The sequence below is a fragment of the Gigantopelta aegis genome, chromosome 8 (assembly GCF_016097555.1).
Source record: "Gigantopelta aegis isolate Gae_Host chromosome 8, Gae_host_genome, whole genome shotgun sequence".
In the NCBI taxonomy this organism is placed as follows: Eukaryota; Metazoa; Mollusca; class Gastropoda; order Neomphalida; family Peltospiridae; genus Gigantopelta; species Gigantopelta aegis.
The window spans coordinates 62,785,799-62,800,830 of record NC_054706.1 but is presented as its reverse complement, the minus strand read 5'-3'; the positions used below and the strand labels follow the sequence as shown (position 1 = coordinate 62,800,830).

Below are 15,032 nucleotides of genomic sequence, written 5' to 3'. Positions count from 1 at the left end.
TTTTTTTTAAGTGACATTTGCAGGAAATAAACCTGACTAAAAGGCTATCTTGTTATATGTAGACATTTTTTAAATGTGCAAATGTTAAATATTGGCAGATAATGTACACCAGGTGTGTACATTTCGCCATAATTGAGGAGCTTTACCGACGGCACAAAAGTGCCATCGTGATGCTCTCTACCTACGGCAATTTATATCTCAACGACGGCAATTGCCGTCGGTGCCGCCCTTAAGTTCGAGCCCTGAAAAGAGAAGTCGGTGTAGTGGCCATTCACCTACTCATTGAGTTGTTAAACTCACCCTGGATGGGAGCCGGTAACGGGGTCCGAACCCATTATCTACCAGCCTCAACTTCGATGGCTTAACCACTACACCACCGAGACCGGTAACGGCCACTCATGTAGTAGTGTTCTCTATTTCTTTACCTTCCTCTTGCTCTTGATGCGCTCTGCCTGCATCGGGATATTTTCTCCAATCGCCTTGCTTCCCCACAACTCCCAGCCAATCCGCGCGTAGGTTCCAGCCAGCGTCAGAAGAGGCAGAAAGTAGTTTAGCACCATGAGCAAGATGTTGTATCTGAAAGAAAGCCACAAAGATCTTGATAATGATGATGACGGATTCTAGCTAAAAGAGAAAGAGAGAAAGAGAAAAAGAGACAAACAGAAAGAATGAGAGAGAGAGAGAGAGAGAGAGAGAGAGAGAGAGAGAGAGAGAGAGAGAGAGAGAGAGAGAGAGAGAGAGAGAGAGAGAGAGAGAGAGAGAGAGAGAGAGAGAGAGAGAGAGAGAGAGAGAGAGAGAGTTGAGACATATGAAGATATAATAAATGAACCGTTATGATTCAGTACTAATTGTGAAGACGAATCATTATTTATTACACAATAGTGTAGTCAAGTTATTGTACATATTCGGACATTCTAACAGATCATGTCTTTAAGCGACATAGAACAAACGTATAATAAACGTACAATGTTTCAGACTATGAAACAATACACAACATACCTAAATATTCGAGGATTGTTTTCAAAAAGTAAATACATTTTGTTTTACAATACAAGGTACCCTGCCTATATGTGAGTATTAACGAGAAGATTTAGGGTTTAGACCTATTTAGTAACATGCTTTCTACAAACAAAGTCGAGCCCAGTTCTTTATATATACATTTCCAATGACAGGATAGTACATACCACGATATTTAATAAACCCTAAAAATAACGAGTCAGCAGAGGTAGTTCGATCTTAGGAACCAACACATCAGGCGAACAATCTACCGTGTTAAATATCACCACTATTTTAGTATTACAACACACACCACTAATAAATGTGTTACATCGTTAATTGAACTGGTAGTAATAATGGGCGTGCAGTTGATTATTTACGGTAGAAATCGCCAGATGCGTTTGTTTACTTCATAAATACGACACACGCTGTTGAAAGAAAATAACTAGGCATCTAGCGAGAAGAATTAATGCACAAGCGATTTTTTTTCTTCACAAATAGCTACTTTTGTGTACAATCATTGTGTTGTATTTTTCGGTAAATTAATCATAATTTCGTTGTACGTATGGAATGTAACACTCTAGAGGGGGTGCACCATTGGCGTAGACGAGAGAGAGAGAGAGAGAGAGAGAGAGAGAGAGAGAGAGAGAGAGAGAGAGAGAGACAGAGAGAGAGAGAGAGAGAGACAGAGAGAGAGAGAGAGAGAGAGAGAGAGAGAGAGAGAGAGAGAGTATAGACTGAAAGAGAGAGGGGAGACAGAGAGAGGGATACAGAGAATGAAAGACATACAAAGAGAGGGGAGAGAAACGTATAAAGAGGGGGGATAGAAAGATGGAGAAAGAAGGGGAGAGACATGGAGAGGGGAGGGCGAAGGGGGAGAGACAGGAAGAGAGAGAGGAAGAAAAACAGGGAGAGAGAGAGAGAGAGAGAGAGAGAGAGAGAGAGAGAGAGAGAGAGAGAGAGAGAGAGAGAGATACAGACAGACAGACAGACAGAACAGAGAGAGTGTGTGTGGGTGCCCCAATGTGGGTAGCCCCTCAATACCTGTGGAGTACGCCCCCACCTCCACCCCCGCACCCCAAAACCTTTTATTTGGATTCGCAACTTATTCTTATTCAAGTATTGAAATGTGGTTTGTTTTTTGTTTTTTTGCTACTTATTTTCGTGCTTATATCCAATTAAGGTTCAAGCACACTGTCCTGGATATACACCTTAGCTATTTGGACTGTCTTCCCATGACAGTAGTTAATAGTTAGTGGTTAGTGGGAGCTGGTAGCGGGAGGCGAACTAAGTACACCATCGATGCTGACACGATTTCAGCCTCAAGGTGATGATTTAATATGCACCTTTTCCAGCAGTATAACACATTACAGTGACACGACCGTCAATGTATTAGTCGTGAGCTCATATGAAACTGTATTGAAAATGTCTGATTGTACCCAGACTTATGTGTCTTCGTGTTAAATTAGATGGCCATTGTTTCCTTCGTCCATTATTAAAACCGACACTGCAAAGTCCATCGATGTCAGTAGCAATAAAGTTAATATAGAAATTGATTTTCCACCCTTCCAAAACGGCGCTCAGTACTCGTTAACATTTTGCACGTAAACTAATAATTATTAACAATGGACTGACTTTAATATCCTGCAAGCAAAGTGATTATTCAGATCGAAATGACCAAAAGCCATTTGCATAACCAAAATCGTATATCTGTATGTCAGAGAGTCCAACAGATATTTTATCTAAAACCATAAAGGTATTTGTAACTGTAGTAGAGATGGTTTTTAACAAGTCAGTACATACATCCATGCAAAAACCAAAAGAAATACAAACAATATATTTTACCTCTAACATATTGTTACTGAAGTTCATTAAAAAAAAGAAAAAAAGAAGAAAAGAAACGAAAACAGCCCCCAAAAAAAAAAAAAAAAAGATAAAGAACAACGACAGCAAGATAAAATATTTTAAAAAGAGCAAAAAAACAAACAACCCCAACCCATCATCAACAAGAAACAAAAAATAACAAAAAACACAAAACAAACAAATAAACAAACGAAAACTAAACATTAAACCCAAAACAATAAGACAAAGCAAACACAAACAAACACGCAAACGAACAAGCAAACAGAAAACCCCACCACCACCCTTATAAAAAGCCAAAGAAGAAGAAGGACCCCCCCCCCCCAAAAAAAAAAAAAAAAAAAAAACAAAAAAAAAAAACACTTCTCACCAAACCAAACAAACAAACAAACAACACAACTGGCAGCCCCATGCGCCCCGGGGAATCATGTAAACGTTAATGGACGGTTATGGTTATATAAATGTTCAAGCCACACTAAGTGTGGAAATTTGCATTAACCTCTTACATTATCTTTCAGACCTACATACTTTAACAGTTGGTTGTTTTTGTTTTTCCGTCTGAATCAGTGCCCCACGACGGGTAAATCAAAGGACCGTGGTATGTGCTGTCCTGTCTGTGGCAAAGTGCATATAAAAATATATCTTGCTGCTAAAATAACCCCAACAAATTAATAGCTTTCATCTGAAGGAAGGAAAGGAAATGTTATATTTAACGACGCACTCAATACATTTTATTTACGGTTATATGGCGTCAGACATATGGTTAAGGACCACACAGATATTGAAAGAGGAAACCTGCTGTCGCCACTTCATGGGCTACTCTTTTCAATTAGCAGCAAGGGATCCTTTATATGCCTCATCCCACAGACAGGATAGTACATACCACGGCCTTTGTTACACCAGTTGTGGAACACTGGCTGGAACGAGAAATAGCTCAATAGGTCCACCGACGGGGATCGATCCTAGACCGATCGCTCATCAAGCGAACACTTTACCACTGGTGTACGTCCTGCCCCAGCTTTCCTCTGAATTACCAAATGGTTGACATCCAGTAGCCGGATATTGATACATAAATGTGCTCTAGTTGTGTCAGTAAATAAATACTTTAGCTTTAGAACCTTTGGTGCTAAACTGAAGTAGAATTCCATTTGATATATAACAACAACCCTTGGTATTTCTATGAAACTAGACAAGCTGTCGCATTTATCGTCTGGCTATTTGAACATTCCGTTCCATTGGTACAGACAGAAGCGGGACGTAGCACAGTGGTAAAGCGCTCGCCTGATGTACGGTCGCTCTGCTACTAATGGAAAAATGTAGCGGGTTTCTTCTCTAAGACTATATTATGTCAAAAGTACCAACTGTTTGACTTCCATTAGCCCATGATTAATAAATCAATATGCTTTAGTGGTGCTATTAAACAAAACCAAACTTTTTTTTGGACAGGTATTTACTGGTAATGCATTGCAAAGATTCTGTTCTTACCAACATTAAGCAAAATGTATCTGATAAGGATGGTGATAATGACTGATTCGGGAGCACTGTCAACTAACCTTTTATTGTGCGGACAACTGATTTTCACTAATGACTAAAAACAACCATTTTGTATGCAGTAACAATCTCCCCAATTTTAACCACTGCCCTTTTTTTGTGTGCAGTTAAACCATTTACACCCACCTTTCGGTAATCAAATCCTAGACTCGTCACTGTTGACTACGATATACCACAATGACCATAATGCATAAGCGCTCGGGACGGGGTTGGGGTGGGGTTGGTGGGTAATGAAGGAAATTCTCAAATTTGAATAAAAACTATAGAGATATTGGGACAAAGTGTGCTAAATTGAGGCCTTGTTACCATGTATCTCCATCATTCCAAACCCTGCAATTGCCCACAGCCTCGGAGATTCTAGTTTTCCACGGCACTTTTTTGCTTTTGACTATTCAGGGGTTTTGTTTTCAGTGGCATGGGTTTTTTTTTGCCGTGGACATTTTGTTAATTGCAAGGGTTGCCATTCTAACTGCAAAATTAGTTGTAATCCATGTAAAAATACATAGTGATTCATTTACAACCCTATATAGCTGTTTGTTGATAATGGTAATGGGAAAAAAGTTTGTTATCCAGATTTTCATTTGATTCGGGCAAAACCCAGCTGGCTTACTGACGAAAATGGGAGCCCATATGCATATATGATATTGTTCTTTTGTAATACGGGTTCGACTCTATCCCCACATATTCGAAACACCAGGAACACCATGTGGGTTATTTTCAGGTAACGCTCTTGACATTGTTAAGCTAAGACCGGAGAACAAGTAATTTTTGTTACACTAACATTTACAACGGGATGCTGCATGCTGTAAACTCCGCTCCCGCTTCCGGCATGTTACGTCTACACAAAACAGCAAACACGTAAAGAATCACTTGAGGGTGGACAAGCCCATTAATGTGCTTGATGGTTTTAAACTTTTTTAAATACCCATCTCTCAGCATTATCTTAAGAAAGTTAAAGTTTGTTAAAAAAAAAAGGGGGGGGGGAAGAAAAGTTTGATCTGTTTACCTACACCATTGGAACAGATTTATTTATTAAGCATCTGCTATTGGAAGGAAGGAACTGTTTTATTTAACAACGCACTTAACGTTACATTCTCTGGTTACCATATTATAACATTATGTACAAATGTGAAATACAAGCTCAAATGCACTTTTAAAAAAGTCGTGTGTGTTCGCTATGAACATATATCGTCAAAAGTATACGTTTGATTCGTCGCCTGTGCCGCCATAGCTCGGCAAAGAACAAACGACAGCCTGTTGTCAGTTTCAGTTAACACGTGCGTTTGCCGATTTACAATTGTAGGGTTCGTCTCAAAACATTAAAAGAGAAATATTGCGCTGTACGAAGAACGTTCGGTTGAGGATACGGTACTAGAGTCGTTCGTTAAAACCGGTTTGATCTTGACAACTTATTATCGACAGTCGTACCTTCCTATTTCAGAACTAATATTTTAAAAAGTGTTAGTAGAACTTTCAAAGTTTCGTTTGTATACTAGTAACACATTAATCATGTATATATTTTAAAAATAAAATATACTAAAGTACGTTTTCACTTCTTAATTTTACGTGTTAAAATCGACAAATTCAAATAATTTCGTTTGGAAAGGGTAAAGTTGGGGGTGGGGGTGTGTGTGTGTGTGTGTGTGTGTGTTTTTATTACGACATCAAAGTTATTGATTTAATAATCATCTGACACCATACAACCGTAAATAAAATGTGTTGAGTGCGTCGTTAAATAAAACATATCCTATCCTTCCTTCCATCTGCTGTTGGATGTCTCACATTTGGTAATTTTGACATATAATCTTAGAGAGGAATCGGGTGCATGTGCAGGGGGAGGGTATTGGAGGTCGAAACCCTTACTTGCCCAAGCTTAAAACAAACTGAAATGTATTTTCTGGGGGAGCATGGCCCCATATAAACTTCGCTCAACACAGTCTATAACCCCAACCGCGCTGAAATCCCTGCACACGCGCCTTGGAAACCCGCTACATTTTTTTTAGCAAGGGATCTTTTATATGTACCATCCCACAGACAGGATATCACATACCATGGTCTTTTATATACCCGCCGATGGGGATCGATCCTAGACTGACCGCGCATTTCCAAAAAACACCTTTTTAGGTCTAAGTAATGAATAAAAATAATATATAGTCTTGAAAAATGTTACGTAAATCGAACACAGTACCCTCTTCCTCTACCCCTAGAACGTTACGTAATTAGTAACACCCCGTTACAAGTAACGCCTATGCCAACAGCTGGCCACTGTCAAAATTTCAAGGCAAATCCCCCACCCACCAACCCCTGGAAAGGCGCTGTACCATACCTCTATGGATATAAATATGTTTTGGAGATATGAGACGACCCCTCAATTAAGACAGTTAAATTTGTTCAAAAATTGCGAAATCTCACGTAATCTCTTGTTGGGGAATTCTATACTTGTGATAAGCCAATGAAAATCGGTGGGAGCCCGTCAAAAGTGTCCCACTTTCGAAATACTGGCTTTGTTTTTGACCTGGATAACCCAGCGTAGTGAAACCAATGCGGAGTGCGACGTCATATATGAACCAAACGTAATTGGATTTTCTGTTCTATATGCTTAAATAATATAAATATTCCGGATACTGCCGCTTTAACACATTATATTTACGGTTATATGGCGTCGGACATATGGTTAAGGACCACAAAGATATTGAGAGCGGAAACCCGCTGTCGCCCCTTCATGGGCTACTCTTTTTGATTAGCAGCAAGGGATCTTTTATATGCACCATCCCACAGACAGAATAGTACATACCACGGCCTTTATTACACCAGTTGTGGAGCACTGGCTGGAACGAAAAATAGCCCAATGGGCCCACTGACGGGAATCGATCCTAGATCGATCGAGCATCAGTCGTGCGTTGTGCCACTGAGCTACGTACCGCTCCCATCTGCTATTGGATGTCAAACGTTTGTTAATTTTAACGTATAATCTTGGAGAGAAAACATTTTATGCCCACTATCTAACAGAGGATAACACATACCTCGGCCCTTGATATTCCATTCGTGATTGGAACAAGAAATAGCCCAATAGGTCCACCGAAAGGGGATCGATCCTGTACCGACCGCGCCCCCATATTACCTTAAGACGACAATATCAGCTTCCACTATGGTTTCATCCGATTAACCAAAGTGTATGTTGGGGCAGGGATTTATTTCAGTTGGTCGAGCGCTCACCCGAGGTGCGATGGGTTGAAGGATCGATGGCCATCTGTGGATTGCCTATGGAAAAGTGCATATAAAATAAGCCTTGCTGCTTTATCGGTAGGGATAGCCTATGTGGCGAGAGCGGCTTTTCCTATTTTTCTCTATCTCCCTCTTTTCTCCATAAAAGTGACGAAATAGCCATATTATGTTAGTCACCAAATAGCCTTAGTTTACAAATGTGCTGAGATGTTGTTAAAGAAATATCCCTTTCATTTCCTTTGCAAATAGTATGTGAGCCTTTGTTGATTTTGTTATCATGCACGGATCTCTATAAATTGAAAAATGTGTATTTTGTTTTTAGTAATGGCTGTGCTCATTTGATTAAATTGCACCAAACATATGGAAATCGAGACATAATTATAACCAAAGAGGATTAGAAAATAAATCCTTAAAGGGACATTCCTGAGTTTGCTGCATTGTAAAATGTTTCCGAAAAATAAAATATGTCTACAATTAAACTTACATATTAAATATATTTTCTTGTTTAGAAAATTAGTGTCTGTATATTCAATGTGTTTCTGTTCGTCTTAATATTTGTAAAAAGCCCAAACTGGATTTTGTCTTCAAACGATTAGAAACACGTTTAATACACATCCACTAATATTTTATGCAGAAAAAATATATTTGATATGTAATTACAATCGTTAAAAAGTGTTTGTTAGTCGACACAGGCGCGTGCGCAGGGGGGGGGGGGGGGGGGGGGGGGGGGACGACGACCCCCCCCCCCCACCCGCTCAAGGCGAAAAAAGTTTTCATATCCCGATTTTTTACATTCCTGTGAATGGATATGGAAGTACTGAGATGTTATCGGGCTTCGCCAGACACCTCGACCCCCCCTGTAAAATTTCCTGCGCATGCCCCTGCGACAACATCGTAAAAATTGCAGCAAACTCAGGAATGCCCCTTTAAAGTCGTCACTCTGGCCATATATACTCTTCAAAAAAGTAGGGGAACTCTAATAAGAATTTACAATTGCCAAACTTGTACGGTATATTAGCTGTGGTGAATGGTTATATGGTAATAATGAATTAATTGGGCAAACATTACAACCGGTAGTTCAATATTACCGTCGGTTTTATGACTACCAAAGATCTTGAAGGACGATTGGGGTCCGATATGAAATATTAATGTTGACGGTTTTTTTATTAGTAAATCGCAAATTCAAACAATAAAAAATGACTAAAAACAAAACAATAAAAACTGTATGATCAACAAAATAAAAAAGATAATAACAGAAATAATGTTCCACTGTGATTAATCGACCTTACTGGAAATTGTCAAAATCGAGAATGACACCCCACTCACGTGTAAGGGGCAACTGCGTGATGCACGTGCGAAGTATGGAATGTGTTTTGGTGTGTTGATAAACAGACCTGAACGTTCTTTACAAGGATGTCAGTGGTAAAAACGTATGTTCGGTCTAATAGTTGATATTAACATTAACATTTCAGGTTCCCGTACTTTTTTGAAAAATATATATGGACTTTCACACAAATTAAACAACATACACCTCACGGGTTTTGTTATACCATGTGTGGATCAGTTGTTGGAACGAGACCTATCCCACACAACAAAAGAAGGAATTTCACGACCTTTGGTAAATTTAGTGGGATGCTTAATCATTAGTTTTGCAAATCTGTTTAGTAATAATTACATCTGTCGCAATGTGCCAGAATTATATCTTAATATCGTTTATTAAAAACAGTATTTTCGGCTATCGGTGTTAATCAAATCCAAACTAATTATCTGATAAGTTTCCAAAAACAACACAAACCACATCCGTATTTAGATATAGCCAGACAGGACGATTATCCAATTTAGTCTTTAATTTTTCCATAATGGTCGTCCTTTTATCCAATTAAAGCTCAAGCTCTGTATCCTTGGCACAGATGAACGCTAATGTCGTCTGTCCAGATGATAATTATGTGTGTAGATCAGTCGGTGTAAATTGTATTTGCCAAACGATTTTTCCACACTCACAAAAAGGTTTTACTCAACACAAGTATTTTTTTTTTTTTTACATTGGCGAGAATACAAACATTATGTAGGAATTAAAAAACAAAAAAAACAAAAAAAAACAAAACAAACAACAACAACAACGTAGCCCCGTGACGTCATTCTAATAAATATATAAATAGATAGCAAGTTCGTCACCTGGAGTTTGCAATGTTAGCACTCTTCTTATTCTTTACCTATTTTCGTGCTTATATCCAATTAAGGTTCAAGCACGCTGTCCTGGGCACACACCTCAGCTATCTGGTCTGTCTGTCCAGGAAAGTGGGTTTGTGGTTAGTGAGAGAGAAGATGGTGTAATGATCTTACACCTACCCATTGAGTCGATAAAACTCGCTCTGGGTGGGAGCCGGTACCGGGCTGCGAACTCTGTACCTGCCAGCCTTATGTCCGATGGCTTAACCACGACATCACCGAGGCTGGTTACCACTCTTTATTTCTACGGGTCCAAAAAGGGAAGCAACTCTCATTAAATCTCAGTAGATAAAAAAAGAGTTTGTTTTGTTTAACAATACCACTAGAGCCCATCGGCTATTGGATGTCGAACATTTGGTAATTTTGATATATAGTCTTAGAGAGAAAATCCGCTACATTTGTTTCCATTAATAGCGACGGGTCTATTATATGCACCATACAACAGACATGGTAGCACATACCAGGGCCTTTGGTATACCAGTCGTGGTGCACTGGCTGGAACGACCTTAGTAGATAAGCCAGACACTACGTAATATGGAATCCAGTTCTAGATGCAGAAATCATCCCTGTTTTACACCATAATTATTGCATAACCTAACTTTCAAATCAGTTATCAGATTCCAACAATAAAAATAAAGAAAAGGGACACTCTTTTCAAATGACCTATATTCGGTCTACATACTACCAAATCAAATCCCATAGACGACAATAGTAACATATGTGGCTAAAACTCCTACCTGCAGGGTATCAATCGACATAAACGCCACGGATATATATACTACCACCCCTCACCCTTAAAGTGAATCGGAAAAACATTGGGGATCAAGCTGTTCATTTCTGAGATAACGGGTAGCGTCTATGACTACCCTAGTTCCGCACAAAATTCGAATATTTTTTTTACATGTACCCCATACATGTTTCAAGCACAAGGCTACTCGACACAGTGGTATAGATGAAATAAAATTGCAGACATGTTTTGTCCAGATGAAACTATTTTTGTTTACAACCAACACACTCACATTTGTCACCAATCACAGGACTTGTGGTGTTCACTTCTCTATCAAAACTTTGACCAAGCCGGAAGTTATGTGGTTTAGTACTACCTACAGACCGCTGACTGAAACAGCGGAATAATGCCTACCATTCCCAAACTCGATGGTTTACCCACTGCGCCATGGAGTCTGGTAGGTGTATCTAAACCATGGATGGTTACACGTTGTCAAAATGCATTGGTCGTCTTGACAGTGACTGAAACACGCCATGTGAGCAGTTCACAAACTTTGACTTCCAAGATCGTATTCACGACAAACATGATGTCTTGGGTTTTGATATCTGTCGGTTTAATGGATTGCGTGACATGACAATCTGTAACAAAACAGTCATCAACTTGGACTTAATACGATATTTCGGGTTTTGATATCTGTCGGTTTAATGGTTTAACAGTTCACAGAAAACTACCTTTCGATCAACTAAGTCAAATGGACCAATTAGCTCCATTTTCAATTTTAATGAACCATTCTAAATTATGCGTCAAAATTACCTTCAAGAAATTACGCACCATTTTCTATTTGGCTTTAATCTTATGGCACATTTCACAAATTCAATATAGCATCAAAACCAACCTTCGCCCTGGTCGAGCTGCTTCTGCTGTCTTGCACGTGCCAGCTCGGGCGACCCCCCCCCCCCCCCCTTTCCCACCCACCCGAAACCTTTTCCTGTCCTGGACGGAGGAACCGGCGAACGTCAACACCTGCGCCCATGACAGGCGTGTGCTACAGCAGCTTGTTCTGTATGTACACGTTAAAAACCATGACCAGACCTGGGCCCCGTTCCACAAAGCGATCTTAGTCCTAAGATCACCTTAAGTGCATAGTTACCTTTTGCACAAAGGTGATCTTAGTGCTAAAATCGCTTCGTGGAACGGGGCCCTGACTTGACCTAAGCTAGTATACTCACGCAAAATCTGACATGCTTTCGTTGCTGTGTCCGTCAGGCCACAAGAGATAGCAGATCGTCCTGATGGAGCCGTCTGCGAGCGGCTGGAAGAAGAGGTCGGCGTACAACAGGTTGGGCAGAGCCAGGAGGAATGACGCCAGCCAGATGAACACGATGATGGTGAGGACGATGCGACCCGTCAGTCGAGGGCGTAGTGGATGGATGATGGCCATGTACCTGTAACAGAAACAATATTATTAATAACCAGCAGAAAAGATTTGTTTTGTTTTGCTTAAAAGACATCTTTTGTTTAACGACGCACTCAACACATTTTATTTAAGGTTATATGGCGTCAGACATATGGTTACGGACCACACTGATATTGAGAGAGGAAACCCGCTGTCGCCACTTCATGGGCTACTCTTTCGATTAGCAGCAAGGGATCTTTTATATGCACCATCCCACAGACTGGATAGTACATACCACGGCCTTTGATATACCAGTCGTGGTGCACTGGCTGGAACGAGAAATAGCCTAATGGGTCCACCGACGGGGATCGATCCCACACCGACCGCGCATCGAACGAACACTATACCACTGGGCTACGTCCCACCCCACTGGTTTGCTTAACGACACCTCTAGAGTATATTGATTTATTAATCATCAGCCATTGGATGTCAAACATTTGGTAATTTCGACATATAGTCTATGAAAGGAAACCCGCTACATTTTTTTTCATTAATAGCAAGAGATCTTTTATATGCACCATCCCGTAGACAGGACCGCACATACCACGGCCTCTGATATACCAGTCGTGGTGGCACCTTGCATTGGCTGGAGCAAAAAATAGCCCAACGGGCCCACCGACAGAAGTCGATCCCAGACCGCCCGCCCATCAAGTGAGCGCTTTACCACTAGGCTACATTCCGTCCCAGCGGAAAAGATGACATTGTACAAAGAAAGAGATGGAGGAAGGAGGAGACCGGGGGGTGGGGGTGGGGGTTGAATAAGAGGCGGACTAGAAGAAGAAGAAGGATAAAAACCAGAAGAAGACGAAGACGGAGAAGAGAAGGAATGTGATGACTAGAAGTAGGGAGAAAAGAAAAACGAAGAAAGAAGAGAGGGAAAAGAAGAAGAAGCAGCATGCGGAGGAGAAGGATAGAAAGCCGAAGAAGAGAAGGAATGGGAAGAAAGAGGAGGAGGATAAGGAGAAGCTACACAAAGACATGTCAAATTATCAAATTACTTATATTAAGAAATATAATTGGTATTGGTACATATTGGTGGAAAGAATGAAAATTGTTTTATTTAACAACCAAATCAGCGCATTTTAATTACCGTTAGCCTATATAGTGTCGAAGACACGGTTAAGGACCACAGAAATAATGATAGAGGAAACCCGATGTCACCATGCGAAGGGTTACCTTGTCCGATTAGCAGCAAGAGATATTTTATGTATTCGGGACAAAAATCGCTTCAGCCATTCCTTGGGGTTTTTGATCAGCAGCAATCGATATTTTATATACACTATCACACAGACAAGATAGTACACACCACGGTCTTTATTAAACATGCTGTGGAGCAATGGCTGGAACGAGAAAACACCCAATGGGCCCACCGACTGCGCAACAGGCGAACACTATAGGTTCTACTAGACCAAATCAATTCCTATTGCCGATAATGTTAACGTTTACTAATAAAACAATAAGCAACGTATACACACCCAGGAAGTACAGCAATAAACCGGCCTCGGTGGCGTCGTGGCAGGCCATCGGTCTACAGGCTGGTAGGTACTAGGTTCGGATCCCAGTCGAGGCATGGGATTTTTAATCCAAATACCGACTCCAAACCCTGAGTGAGTGCTCCGCAAGGCTCAATGGGTAGGTGTAAACCACTTGCACCGACCAGTGATCCATAACTGGTTCAACAAAGGCCATGGTTTGTGCTATCCTGCCTGTGGGAAGCGCAAATAAAAGATCCGTTGCTGCTAATCGGAAGAGCAGCTCATGTAGTGGCGACAGCGGGTTTCCTCTCAAAATCTGTGTGGTCCTTAACCATATGTTTGACGCCATATAACCGTAAATAAAATGTGTTGAGTGCGTCGTTAAATAAAACATTTTTTTCTTTCTTTCTTTCTTTCTTTCTTTCTTTACAGCAATAAAAAGTGTGGCAAATCACATCTAATCTACCTGCAAGAAAAGGGGGGGGGGGGGGGGGGGTGACATACCATTTAAGAGATTTAATTAATGTTTTTAATAGCAACCGTCATTTTTGCTGAAAATTGCAGTTCCATTTTTGGGGGTATCCCGCATTAGTTTCAACCTCTGGTATATACTGCATAACAACTGTATAACAAATAAAAGTTTATTTATTTATTGTCAATGGATAATAGTATTTGCACAAATAATCAATGTCACATATTACTGCCAATCACACCCACAGCTGCTATTACTCTGTAAATATTTGATGGTGCACCTCGAACTTTGACACGGAACTCTCTTCTTTGGTACTATGCAACCTTTACTACAGGCTACGTCCCGCCACTATGATTAGAATCATATCCTGTTCCATGCGTTCGTTATTAGAATAGTTCTAGTCATAGCTAACAAAATGAAGTTATAAATCAAATGTCCACACATTTGTTTCTTAAAAGTCAAGAATTTTCATGCACATGTCTTTCAAATTTAAGTAAACACTACAAAAATCGAGAATGCCAGCTACGTAGTTAATAACAAATGTGCAAATTTAAAACAAAAAATTATTTTTGTTTTCTTTTTGGTTTGTTTGTATGTTTATTGGTATGTTTGTTTGTTTTGTTTATTGGTATGTTTGTTTGTATGTTTATTGGTATGTTTGTTTGTTTTGTTTATTGGTATGTTTGTTTGTATGTTTATTGGTATGTTTGTTTGTATGTTTATTGGTATGTTTGTTTGTATGTTTATTGGTATGTTTGTTTGTATGTTTATTGGTATGTTTGTTTGTATGTTTATTGGTATGTTTGTTTGTTTTGTTTATTGGTATGTTTGTTTGTTTTGTTTATTTCTCAGCGAAATCTAAGACTAAGCAGAATGCTCTACTAAGATTTAGAATTTTGTAATTAGTTAACTATCTCTGTCCGCTCTAGTTACGGCAGTGTTATGTTTGAGACCGGCCTCGGTGGCCATCGGATTTAAGTCTGGTAGGTATTGGGTTCGCAGCCCGTTACAGGCTCCCACCCAGAGCAAATTTTAACGACT

The 15,032-nt window shown here is 40.0% G+C and overlaps 1 protein-coding gene across 1 annotated transcript in view; it reads right to left on the bottom strand.

Moving 5' to 3' along the window:
* LOC121379774 (tachykinin-like peptides receptor 99D) overlaps positions 1–15,032 on the bottom strand; it is a 53,783-nt gene that overhangs the window by 8,898 nt on the left and 29,853 nt on the right. Inside the window, exons 2-3 of the mRNA XM_041508426.1 lie at positions 11,818–12,033; positions 426–576 (exon numbers count right to left, since the gene is read on the bottom strand). Coding sequence (XP_041364360.1) covers positions 426–576; positions 11,818–12,033 — 367 coding nt within the window. The remainder of the gene's footprint in view (positions 1–425; positions 577–11,817; positions 12,034–15,032) is intronic.